This window comes from Cebidichthys violaceus, unplaced genomic scaffold (assembly GCF_023349555.1).
Source record: "Cebidichthys violaceus isolate CVI_PGR_0920_01 unplaced genomic scaffold, fCebVio1.0.p SCAF_19, whole genome shotgun sequence".
Taxonomy (NCBI): Eukaryota; Metazoa; Chordata; class Actinopteri; order Perciformes; family Stichaeidae; genus Cebidichthys; species Cebidichthys violaceus.
The window spans coordinates 6,891,716-6,904,062 of NW_027176361.1; the positions used below are offsets into that span (position 1 = coordinate 6,891,716).

General features: G+C 40.1%; 1 protein-coding gene across 34 annotated transcripts in view; it reads left to right on the forward strand.

Moving 5' to 3' along the window:
• The window catches only part of LOC137874609 (receptor-type tyrosine-protein phosphatase delta-like), a 333,500-nt gene that overhangs the window by 290,210 nt on the left and 30,943 nt on the right, over positions 1-12,347 (forward strand). For 11 of the 34 annotated variants that reach the window (XM_068713389.1, XM_068713393.1, XM_068713391.1 and 8 more), the window contains 7 exons: positions 1,923-2,033; positions 3,211-3,222; positions 6,368-6,637; positions 7,799-8,380; positions 8,786-8,931; positions 9,505-9,649; positions 11,242-11,547. In XM_068713389.1, coding sequence (XP_068569490.1) covers positions 1,923-2,033; positions 3,211-3,222; positions 6,368-6,637; positions 7,799-8,380; positions 8,786-8,931; positions 9,505-9,649; positions 11,242-11,547 — 1,572 coding nt within the window. The remainder of the gene's footprint in view (positions 1-1,922; positions 2,034-3,210; positions 3,223-6,367; positions 6,638-7,798; positions 8,381-8,785; positions 8,932-9,504; positions 9,650-11,241; positions 11,548-12,347) is intronic. The other 23 variants (XM_068713395.1, XM_068713398.1, XM_068713396.1 and 20 more) reach the window with 3 other exon arrangements.

A 12,347-nucleotide genomic window follows, 5' to 3' on the forward strand; every position in this document is an offset into this window, starting at 1 on the left:
TCTTGCTGTCAACCCATCCATTCACTTGAGTCACCTCCATTTTTGTCCTGTTTACCAAGACCGAAACCCATTACATTCATACGGACCTTCCTTCTTATTTGTCCTATTTTCGTTGACTAAATTTGTATTCCATTTTTCTTTGTCTATGCTTTATTTACTCCTTTGTATTCTGGTTTCAAGAGCCTGTTTAGCTCAGTTGTGATATGCTTGCCCTGGCTCGAATAAGCATATCCAATGACAATTATTTTTTTAAACTATATTTTTTTCCGTTCATTTTTGTTTTCTTTTTGGCCATAGCGAATCATGTGTCCCTCTTTTTGTCCAACTAAAACAACCAAGCATTTTTCCCCCTTAGCTGTTCTTGTTCAGCACTAAACAATATGCACAGATGCTGTGGAATCACGCAGGCATGCTGAAGACAACATTGCCTCTCCTCTGCTTTTTTCTCCCAAAGAATTCTTTCTATATTTGCAAACTATTTTTTTTCCATTTCTTCTATTTGCTTTCCTCTCCTGTACCTCTACAAAAAAGCCCAAACAACCACTTTTTTGATAAAGTTTCTACGGTGCTTTTTTTTCTCTTTCACCTATTTTTCTTACTTTTCTTGGGTTTGGAGACTATTTTACTTTTTGACTTTTTTTCTTCAGGGTTTGGGGAAGGCAAACAGTAGAGTCTGGCGAGGACCTGATTGGCTCATTTTTGCCGTGTGACATGAAGCTGGAGAGTTGTTGATGCATAAAGCCATTTTTCCCTGGGTCATGTGACACCACACTGCTGATCCCATTTGTGGATTTTTATGGGTGTCTTTTGTAGCTTTCACAAGCTAAAGCAGTGGTTGGTTACCTTCTTGTCGGCTCAGGTCGATATTTTGAATTTTGTCTTCTAATACAATTGCATTTTATTTTTCAGCTAAGGGTTGTCAGAAGGTTGTAAGTTGTGCCGACATACATTTCTTGCCAAGATTTGCATGTCAAAACTTTTGTTATTGAGGGTTATATGTTGGTTTTGCCTTACATAATACTTCAATTAACATTTTTCCAAACATATGAGCAGCATTTTTCAATTTTTTGTATGGGCTGCCTTTTTTGAAAGTTACTTCACCTAGATGAAGTCCCAAAACTATTCAGTTAGGTGAATACTACACTCGATCTGTGATTGAATATGCTAAAATTCATACCTAAATTTCTTTCTTTTAATTGTCCTCCCTTGTTATGCTGCTTTCTTATACTGTAAACCTTTTTTTGTTTGATCCATGTTTCCCTAAAGCAGTATCACTCATCCCCATATTGACCAGTCCAGTGATATGTTGTATATTGAAGGGCTTGCCCCTATTCTTCAAAGTGAAATTATGACTTTTTTTTTTAACATTGGCGATAGGATTAGGGTCTTTTTAGATCCTATAGCCATATAAGCATTCGGGCTTTTTCTCTAAAGAAGTCATCGACAAGGTAAATGTATTATAGCCAGACGGTAACTTAGGTGTTTTTCTTTTGGTTGACAATGTGTTATTTTCTTTTCCCTTGTGGTTACTTTAGCCTTGTTAAATTGTATTACAATGTCTTGCATGATTACCATTTGCAGATATCCCTCACCTATAGTAGGGTAACACAGTCCTCAGCCAGTGGATCAGGCTGTGATAATGATGGGGGCTTAATTTTAAAATAGAGTTTTAAGTAAAAGATGCAAGGACGTAGTATTTCATTGATGCAGTTTATTGGATATTGTTTAATTTCAACCTTCCTCAAACTGTCCAACTACTCAGGCTTGACAAGACAAAGCAAAACTAGAAATGAAGGGGGCCGATGTTGGCCTCCTTGAGGTTAAACTACTTTTCCTTTTTTTATGTTTGCTTGTGAACATGATGAGAACAACAACATTTTAACCAAACATATCCCCCAACCCCGTTTGTTATTCCCAACCAGGAGCCCTCCAGATAGAGCAGAGCGAAGAGTCTGACCAGGGGAAGTATGAATGTGTGGCGACCAACAACGATGGAACCCGCTACTCTGCCCCAGCAAATCTATACGTCAGAGGTAGGAAGCACATGTTGACAACACTGGCATGCTTTCTATCAAATATTATATTAATGTCCTCTTTAAAATCTGTGAGTAACCTTTAAATCAGCCAATAAAGTCTGCAGGGGCCATGTCCTGTGAGGCCGTTGTAAGTATGCTTGGTTTTTTGTTTTGGTTCTTTTTTTATTTTGCACTTGACTTTACCTGCACTGATTTGAACCTACGGTATCTGCTGTTGTGTGTTTCTGGTCCTTGTTGATAATCCTGAGCCTAACACCAATGACTAGACTGCTTGCTGTGTTTATCTACTAATTGCCTCTCAAACCTGACTGTCGGAGGTGGTAAAGGGTGGCCGGCCCTCCTCCATCAGTCCCAACTCTTTCCCCAGCAGTGAACAGATCCTCTCTGGCCTTTTTTCTCCCTATTGATCAACACTGGAAGGATAGCTTTAATCTCACTAGTTTTACTGACAGTGAAATGTAGAAAATTAACAGTTACAACTGGTATAAAGTCATTCTAATATAGTGTTGTTTTTTTATCCTACTCCATATGTAAAATTATCTCCTAAAAACAGTCTCAGTTTTTATATATAATTATATACAATTAATATACAGCTTCAGGATTTTAGCAAATACAAAACAGAACATGCAGAGTAGCAGCAGTGGCTCACTTTCAGTCATTTCTTTTACAAAGAGGCTGTAATCTTTCACTCTTTAAGTTACACTACTCGGTGCAGCTGTTGCTACTTATTCTCTCTTTTACTGGCACACAGATGTTATGTACAAAACCTACTTACTCTTCCAGTATTGTCTTCTTTAAATTCTCTACAAATAAGTGTAGCAGATAGAGACTGTACATTTGTACACATTCTTTTTTGTAATTTTCAAAATACATTTCACAATGCGTAACAGATTTTGGTTAGCTTTTGTAAGTAACCCACCACATGGCTTAGGCAGAAACATTCTCTCTTATTCATAATGTTTGAGCTTAGACAGGTCAGACTGTCGCTTTTTATTTTATCTGGGAACCAGGAAGATACAAGGGGCTACCTGCGCCTTGGAGACAGAAGGTCCTTCGAATTGTTTAAGTAGCATTTGAACACCTAAAACATGGCCTTTTTACTCTCTGTGTTTCCCTTGTTTTTCTCCTTTCCTTATTTAATTTTGTTCTGCATCAAATTTCCTACATCCCTCAGAGCTACGAGAAGGTTGGTGTGTTTTTACTTTTTGAACACAACACAAAACATGAATAATTTCATTTGTTTGCACAAAAAAAGAGAAGTTTTCTCTTATTTATTTATTTTTTTACCTCTATTTATATAATTTTTTATCTTTGTCGCTCATTCAATGTTCATGTTCCCATCGAGAATGCCCCGGTCTTTGTCAGAGTGCTTGACTGTCCAACAGGTGGTGCATGTTTGCATCTTTGAGGTGTGGGGGGTGTGGGGAGGGGGGGGGGGGCAATATATTTGCACATGCCTGAGGATCTATTTGCATGGTCACCTCTCAATGCTTGAGCTAGTCATCCCCTTTGCCCTGCCCTTACCCGAACCCTCACCCTGTCAGTGTTCCTGCTCGGTTCCTCTGATGACTCACCACACAGCAGGTCAATGGGATAAGTAATGAATACAATTGTAATAATTAAATTAGTTTAAGTTGGAACAGAAATTGAATGTGACGCAGCATAGAAAATATCCCTGATTGGGCTCTTGGACTAATAATTGCTGCTCTACATAGATGCAGAGCTGCTCCGTATGAGCACTGAATCTTTCCCTCCATCGAGCCATTTAAGCATCGCTGCACTAAAATGTTCCCTGTGGTGCTCTCTCCAATTGAAGTTTCTCAGGGATAAAAGTATGTTAAAGCAAAATCAATCCTTTGTTGAAATGGGCACTAAAGTCAAGCTGTAAAAACAACCTTGCCCTTCGGAGATTATCCTCTTCCTCCGACTCGGATGTTTCTGCGCAGGAAGTCGTGAAAGAATGATGTATTTAGAATGTTATCCACGAGACTTGACAAATGTAATGATATTCAAATGAGCACGATAATATTATGTCTGTGGGGAGCGTGATCCAATTGGATATTAATTAAATATTGAGTGAGAGAAACGTTGTATTTAATAATGCAAGCAGTTCCCCTAGATTTCCTCTCCAGAGAGAGCTGCAGTCTGCTCAACAGAATGGGCTCGTGAATTAGCAGCAGACAGCAGTCGAATATACCTGCACAAAGAACTAGTTTAGAGTCACAGGAACTACTGTAGAGGCAGCTTAAAAAGATGGGTCAATTAGCAGGCAATAAATACAAGTATTCCCTCGTTTAAAAGTGACACGTTCCTTTACAGGTTTCTTCAAGGTTCACTAAAGAACTGAATAAATAATCTAACCTAACGGTAATTTATTTCCAATACCATGAGCAGTAACACTGACTTTACTTTTACTTTCAACCCTCCCTAAATGTTTTATAACAATACCCGGTAGTCCCTGTCTGTTTCCCACATACCTAAGCCTCTTAGTTATCCACTTCATTGACATGTACTGAGCTATTTTTGTATAAAAATCCTCCCAAGTAAAACCTGAGGAGGAATACCATGTCTTTTTTTTTGTTTTGTCCATTCATAGACCCCTTGTCCTAAGATGTCTGTCTTCTTCTTCAAGTGTTTTTTTTTCCGTTCTCCCAGGACCTTGAGCTTGTACTCGTCACATTTACAACAATGTAGCAGTAGCAGACTAACCCTCCCATTACACAGTGTGCTGCCACGTCTTCCTTCTGACCCCGCTACCACTTATTTTACCCTTGTTGCCCTCTTCCCCCTGACTCCCGTACATGGTTGCCTCACAAAGTCACATATTGTTCTTGTATGCATGACGGACTCTTGCTCCCCTCCAAAAGGCCTTGAAGCCGTCCATGTGCATTATGAATGTTATACATTTAAGTTAACCTAAGAGTTTCACCTTTTCTTTGAAGGTTTAATATTAATTTGGGGAATGTGTATCCACTAGCGCTGTCAAATGATATGTTTGTTTGTTTAAAATCTAGATTAAAATCAACATTGCTGTGAGTAATCATGATTATTAAAAACAAAACAAAAATGAATAATCATGTATTTTGATTGTATTTTGAAATGACATGAAAAACAATTTGTTAAGCGTCAGCAAAACAGGAATCGTAACAAAATAAAAATCCTGGTTAAACTAAAACTCAGCATTAAGAGACAAGCTTACCACACACCTAATTACTCCAATGGCAGTTCTGTGCAGCCTTTTGTGCTGCAAAATGATGACTTGTACTGTACATAAATCATGAAAACAATGAGTAGTTAAAAAGCTGCCATCAGTGATATTTTCTGCAAATGCATCCGTCTTGGAGCATCTTATCTCCCTCTTATAAGATGTGTGGCTCGTCTAGATCCTTGACATGTTCCGAGGTAAACTTTCAATCTGAAAGAACTCGCTCAGCCTTTTATCTGAAACTGCACTGAGGCCTGCAGTCATGTCGAAATCATTTGAATTAGCATCAGTTAATATTTTGATTTTGATTCATTCACAGGCTTGGACTGATTTGTACAATCAGAGAACAAAGTGTAGCGAGACAAGTTAATGCTTTAAGCGCCGGCATAATTGGTCCTCTTATGTGATAAGCATAAGACCTTTCAATGGCTTTTGAATTCGTAAGCATAAAGAAAGTATGCATAACTTTTACTTTCATCCTCTGAGCTGGAAGAGTTCACAAGTCTAAGGCCACTTTTAAAAGTAAAGGCAGGAGAGGGAGACATTTTAAGGGTGATTGTGTTTTGAATCTGAAGTTTGTTCAAGGAGTGAAAGCATAACATTTGACAGCCCTAGTTTCTACTCTGGACTGACCCTAAATATTGCAGAGAAACATCATTCTCCTTTGATGCGTGTGCAACGTCTCTGAGTATTATCTATGTTTGTGTGATGTGAGAATGTGATGAGGCACATTATCTCACATCAGCTGGAAGCACGCAGCCGAAAAGTTGTTTCTTCGCATACAACTGTGGAGTGCTGTCGACTCTCCAGCACTTTGTGTAGTATCTGTTCTGATGGTGATCCGGTATTTTTATGCATGGCGCTCGTGTTGTTCATTCACCATTGAAATATGCAAGTCTTGGATCAAATGTGTTTTCCTAACCTTCATCCAGCAATCATAAGTTAATGTCTATGCTACAATGTCACCTTTAACAATATGCTAATGTTATTATATAACGTATCATGTTCAACGATCAGTCAGTTTTCTTTTGGCAACATTTGAGGAGAATACACACTTTGTTCTATGAATGGATTCTGTTGTCCCATTTTCCGCTGGGTTTTCACGCCACCTTTTGTCTTTTTTCAGTACGCCGGGTGCCACCACGATTCTCCATTCCACCTACAGACAATGAGATCATGCCAGGCGGCAGTGTCAATATCACATGCGTGGCAGTGGGCTCTCCCATGCCGTATGTCAAATGGATGCTGGGTGCAGAGGACCTTACTCCAGAGGACGACATGCCCATTGGACGGAACGTTTTGGAGCTCACAGACGTCCGGCAGTCAGCCAACTACACCTGTGTGGCCATGTCAACCCTGGGGGTGATAGAGGCTGTGGCACAGATAACGGTGAAAGGTAAAGCTGAGCTTCTGCACGCACGCACGCACACACACACACACACACACACACACACACACACACACACACACACACACACACACACACACACACACACACACACACACTTTTTAAATATGTATTTTTGTAATTTATTTTAACTGCATGCATATACTATCTGGATATTTGAAGCTACTATACATTAAGAGTAAATATCCAAGCAGAGACTATGGGCAGTGCTTTAAAGAAAGTAATTTAACCCTCACTGTCACGGTAACTCATCTGTGGAGGATTCCTTAAAGCTTTAGACAAGCCCCGACACCAGCCTCCGTGCATTAGATGTCAGATGGAGAATATAGTGAAGTTCTTATCTCTCAGCTGGAGAGCTACAGAGCCACACGCTTACCATTTCTGTTAGCGAGAGGTAGAGGAGGAGGGGGCGGCAGGGGGATGCAAAACGTAGCCAGTATTGTTTGGTGTCCTCTGTAGGCATGGTACTTATCTGAGTGTAATCATATCTACACAGCAGCGTACCAGAAAGATATCCCAGATCGGTGTCGCCATGTTCACGTGCACACAAGGGACCGACTCACATACACACACACACACACACACACTCGGCTTTGTTTTTCCTAGACATAACATAGAAATATTAGTCACAATATAGCCGTCTGGCAGCAAGCTCCCCCAGAAGCACACTTGAGATGGCATATAAAGACAATCTATTGCCCTGATATCTTTTGCCATGTGCCACGGCGTGGGGAATTAAAGCAATAAATTCAACTGTTAAATTATTAAAGTGATAAACACTGGGATATCCGAGATTAACGACAACAGCGCTCTCAGTTGAACACGGGGTATGCCAACCTTTAATCTCGCACATAAGTTCATATCCAACTTTTGTTTTTTACAAATGTAAACTAGAAAAGTGAAATAGCACGAGGACGCTCCACGCAGTAGGAGGCACACAGCATACGAGACTCTTAAGACTCCAGATATACTGTACATCATCAGTGTCAAGTGCAATGGGCTGGAAAATGAATGTGATCAATATAAGTCAACCATCTACAAATTAAAATAAAGTGTCTCTGGCCCATAATGTAAATTAATCTACAGAGGTATAGCATTGCTGTATACTTTGTATTCCTATTCATATTTATGTAATAATTATCATCACAGCGTTGCCCAAGGCTCCTGGCATTCCTGTGGTGACGGAGCGCACAGCCACCAGCATAACACTGACGTGGGACTCTGGCAATCCGGAACCGGTGTCCTACTACATCATCCAACACAAGTCCAAGTACTCGGAAGACTCGTACAAGGAGATCGACGGCGTAGCCACCACTCGGTACAGCGTGGGAGGCCTCAGCCCTTATTCGGACTACGAGTTTCGGGTGGTGGCGGTGAACAACATCGGGCGAGGGCCACCCAGTGACAGCATCGAGGCCAAAACAGCTGAGCAGGCACCCAGCACGGCACCGAGGCAAGTCAGAGGTCACATGCTGAGCACCACCACCGCTGTGATCCACTGGGATGAACCGGAGGAGGCTAACGGGCAGATCATGGGTTACCGGGTCTACTACACCATGGACTCCACCCAGCATGTCAACCTCTGGGAGAAGCAGATCGTCCGGGGGTCGAACTTTGTCACCATCCAGGGCCTCATCCCCAATAAGACCTACTACATCAAGGTCTTGGCCTACACCTCAGTAGGCGATGGACCTCTTTCCCCAGACCTTCAAATAATTGCAAAGACGGGAGGTAAGCATGGTTTGTTTTCATTTGCGGAATCTATAATGAAACAAGTTTGAAGTTTAACAAATGTTCAGACTCCACAATTAAACTCGGAGTGTCACAAACATTTTGAAGCCGCGCTACTTTTGTCACTGATCCTCATTAGTGGTTTATAGTTGTGAACGCATGATCCTCTTCAGGCTTTCTACAAAAACTTCAATTGGCTTTCTCAAGTGAGAAAAACATTCAAATGCTGAATTGTTGTTTACTTTTCCTGAAAAAGTTTTTTTTCCCCCTCATTAAGTAACCATGGACTGTCTCTTGTAGCAATAACTTAACGCAAAGTGACATCTGTGCCAGTATTGACTGTGATGATAATGAATAGTGCAAGATGTAATGATAAATTAATTAATCTCTTTATTCCACTTGCAGTTCCCTCCCAACCAACCGACTTCAAAGGAGAAGCCAAATCAGAAACAAGTATTTTACTGTCATGGATCGCCCCAGCGCAGACTGGACAGGAAAATCAAATCACAGGATATGAACTTATGTACAGGAAGAGGGACGACAAAGAGGAGGTAATCATTTCCTGACTTGACCCATTTCGGCCTCCCATTAGATTTAATGTCCATCATAACAAATTAAATATGATGAATCACACAAGAAGTCACTTCATGAAATTATCATTTTCTTGTGGTTTCCTAATACCAACACCAATAGCACTAATTGATAAGTCATACATATGTACATAATACCAGATCTGTAGGATTGTGTTGGTCTCATTTCATTTGTATTTTAATTTGTATGTCTCTACATGACACCTAAAAAAAACAAAGTAAAATACAGCGAAATGGAATGGGTATAGCTTCTTATATAACAATTCCATGGTGGAATTTACAGGTCCAGATATTAACAATATTTATAGTAACTAGTTATGAGCACCCGATAATCAAACCAATAATATTACCATTTCACACAACACTAAAGAATACCGCCAAATGACTGCATAATTGATGTTTGTTGTAGTTTTTATCAGGATATTATACGGTCAAATTGTATTTTCTTATCAGAAAGCAGCACCTATTACTTATTATATATTTGGTACTCCCTGTCTTTACTTTGAAAGCTCACATGTGAAACTTTCTCCACAGAAACGCATCAGCTTCGAGCCGACAACAACATACCTGCTGAAAGACTTGAAGCCCTTCACAACTTATACTTTCCGGCTGGCTGCCCGTAGTAAACACGGAGTTGGAGCTTACACCAATGAGATCTCGGCAGAAACTCCACAGACACGTAGGTCTTCTTCCTTATCTGACAGAGTTTAAACTATTTGGGAAGGAACACATTTTCAAATGCATTCTAAATTTAAGTGTGCTGCAAAAATCCCCCCAAAAAAGTGACAAGGATGTCAGGAAGGGTTTTGAGCAAAGATAAAGTGAATATGATTTTTCTTTAAATGGTTGATGCATTTGAAAAGACGTCAACATTTGAAAGAGTCAACGAGTGTTACCTGACCATGCAGTATTCACTTTGAAAAGGTTGCATGGACAGAGTACCCAGGCTTTCCTGTGAAGTCAGGACACAAGGTTACACAAACTACCCCTCTCCACCTTTGTTGGGCAAAAACTCGACTGAAACGAATAAGACTGCCCACATCTGCATTACTCAAATGTTTTTCATGAGCGAAAGGGCATTTCAGGAAGCCTTGTCTCTTGACATTGCATGTCAGCCAAAAATAAAAGAGGAGAGGATTTTTCAAAATGAGCTTTCTATGTAGCTACACTGCCAGGAACCACTTGGGATTTTCCCATTTCCGCTATTCATGTTTATGCTCAATTCAAATTAGAATCAAGAAAGTCGTGGAGTAACGATATCATAGAAAGCTCACAGCAAGTATTGTCTCTGTAGTTAGGGACATTTCCACCCGAAAGACCCCAGATTTATGAAACAAGTCAAAATTGAAAAATTGGATTCTGTTACAAAACCAAACTAAATCCAGTGCAGTTCAACTCAATTTGATTAGCAGTCAGAGAATTCCCCTTAAACCATAGGTGGAATATAAACACTGAACTGTTTGTCTTTGTACATGAACATAAATCTGACGTCTCTGAAAGCCAAGGGAAGGGATCAGGTGGGTATAAAAGCTCAAACTCTGCCCAGATGTATGTTCTGAGGTAAATCATGTTGTCAATCAACAAGTGCATGCCAATGTTATCAGAATCTAATAAATCAGTCATGTCTCCTTGGGAAGTTCTCTGTTGTACAATCAGGCTTTTACCACAAACCAACAGGCTTCGGAAAGGTTGGTGACAAATACAACATTTTTCTATTAGTTAAAGCATCAACCTTTATGTTTTTGGATTGATGGTAACTGCTTGCCAAATTTGTCTTAGATATTACTTCATTTATTTTGGAATGGTTTTATCCTAAATTATTCTTAAGTAATTTTAGAATAAAATGATCTTAGAAATAGAATATTAGGATGTATGATTTGTTTCCTTTTTTAATATATATATAAAAATATATATTTCCATGACAAAGGTAGGTTACATATGTCAAAGCTATCCTTTTTCCAATCAGCACCTTCCATTCATCATCAGTGTGTACACGTTTGTGTTGGTCTTTGCCTTTTGTTTTGCCTGTATTTTCTATGTTTCCTTCAGTTGATATACTTTATTTTTTACCCACATAAGTCTTTGTGCTTTTGCTTCATTTTGTGTCATTTTATTTCCCTCTTCTTTTTTTTTCCTTTGTTTGGTCAATTCTACCATCATCACCCCGATCAAACCAAACTGAAACTCCTTTAAAACCAAAAATCCAACTCAATGAACGGCCTGACCAAACAAAAAACCCTTCACCTGCACCAAATCCAACACATCAACCAGAACCCTCAGGCCCACCTCAGGAAGTCCAGTGCTACAGCCGCAGCTCCACCAGCATCCTGGTAAGTTGGCGGCCACCCCCAATGGAATTACAAAATGGGATCATAACGCAATACACCATCCGATATGCTGCGACTGAAGGGGAGGATGCTACTGCTCAACAAATCTCCAGCATCCCTCCGGACAGCTCTCAGTACCTTTTGGAAAACCTGGAAAAATGGACAGATTACCGCGTGACGGTTGCTGCTCACACAGATGTCGGGGCAGGACCGGAAAGCCTGCCGCAGCTCATCCGCACGGAGGAGGATGGTATGTGTTCGCTAAAACAAAGCTCCAGCTGAAAATCCAGTCTACCCCTCTTAACCTATCCCGTCAAATACTAACAACCTCGCCTAAATCTACGATTCCCTCTTCTTTTCTACCCCCTCTGCCTGCTTCTAGACTGTCGCCACTTGATACTTTTAGCCCCGTTTTGGACAGTGCACTTTTTCACCCACACAAACTGTGACTCACTTTGCAAAAGCACCTTTTTTATTTTTGCTTTTTTTTTTCCCTACGCTGCTCAATTTCAACACATGGTATGGCATTTTCAACTGCAGGCCTCCAACTTCCAGTCCCAACTGTCATTTTTGAAATATTCTCTGCAGTGTTTTTGAACGGCAGCATTTTTGTAGAACTCACCTTTTTTTTTTGGAACTTGGTTCTGGACAGTGGGAATGACAATAGGTGGAAGACATTTTTGAAGGCCATTTTTAATACTTTTTTTTCTCCCCTCATGTGATAGAATCATTTTTTTTATTCATTTTTTTCCTCCCACCATAGCCAAAATTCTTGTAGTGCTTCAAGTATTTGAAACACTTGAAGCCCCCCTTTGGCTCCACTTTTCTATTTTGGCAAAACACATTTTTATTCTATGTTTTAGAAATCCACTCTACCCATTTTTAATGTTTCCAGATTAGGTCAGTTGTCAGACCTGTTTTTGCTGTTGGTTTTTCCCCCCTTACCATTGTTGAAATATTGATGTCATGCAGTGCTTGTTGCAGTTTGCTGCACTTTTGTGATTTTTTTTGTCACTGCAGCATTTTGCGCTACGGCTTTTGGGCAGGAAA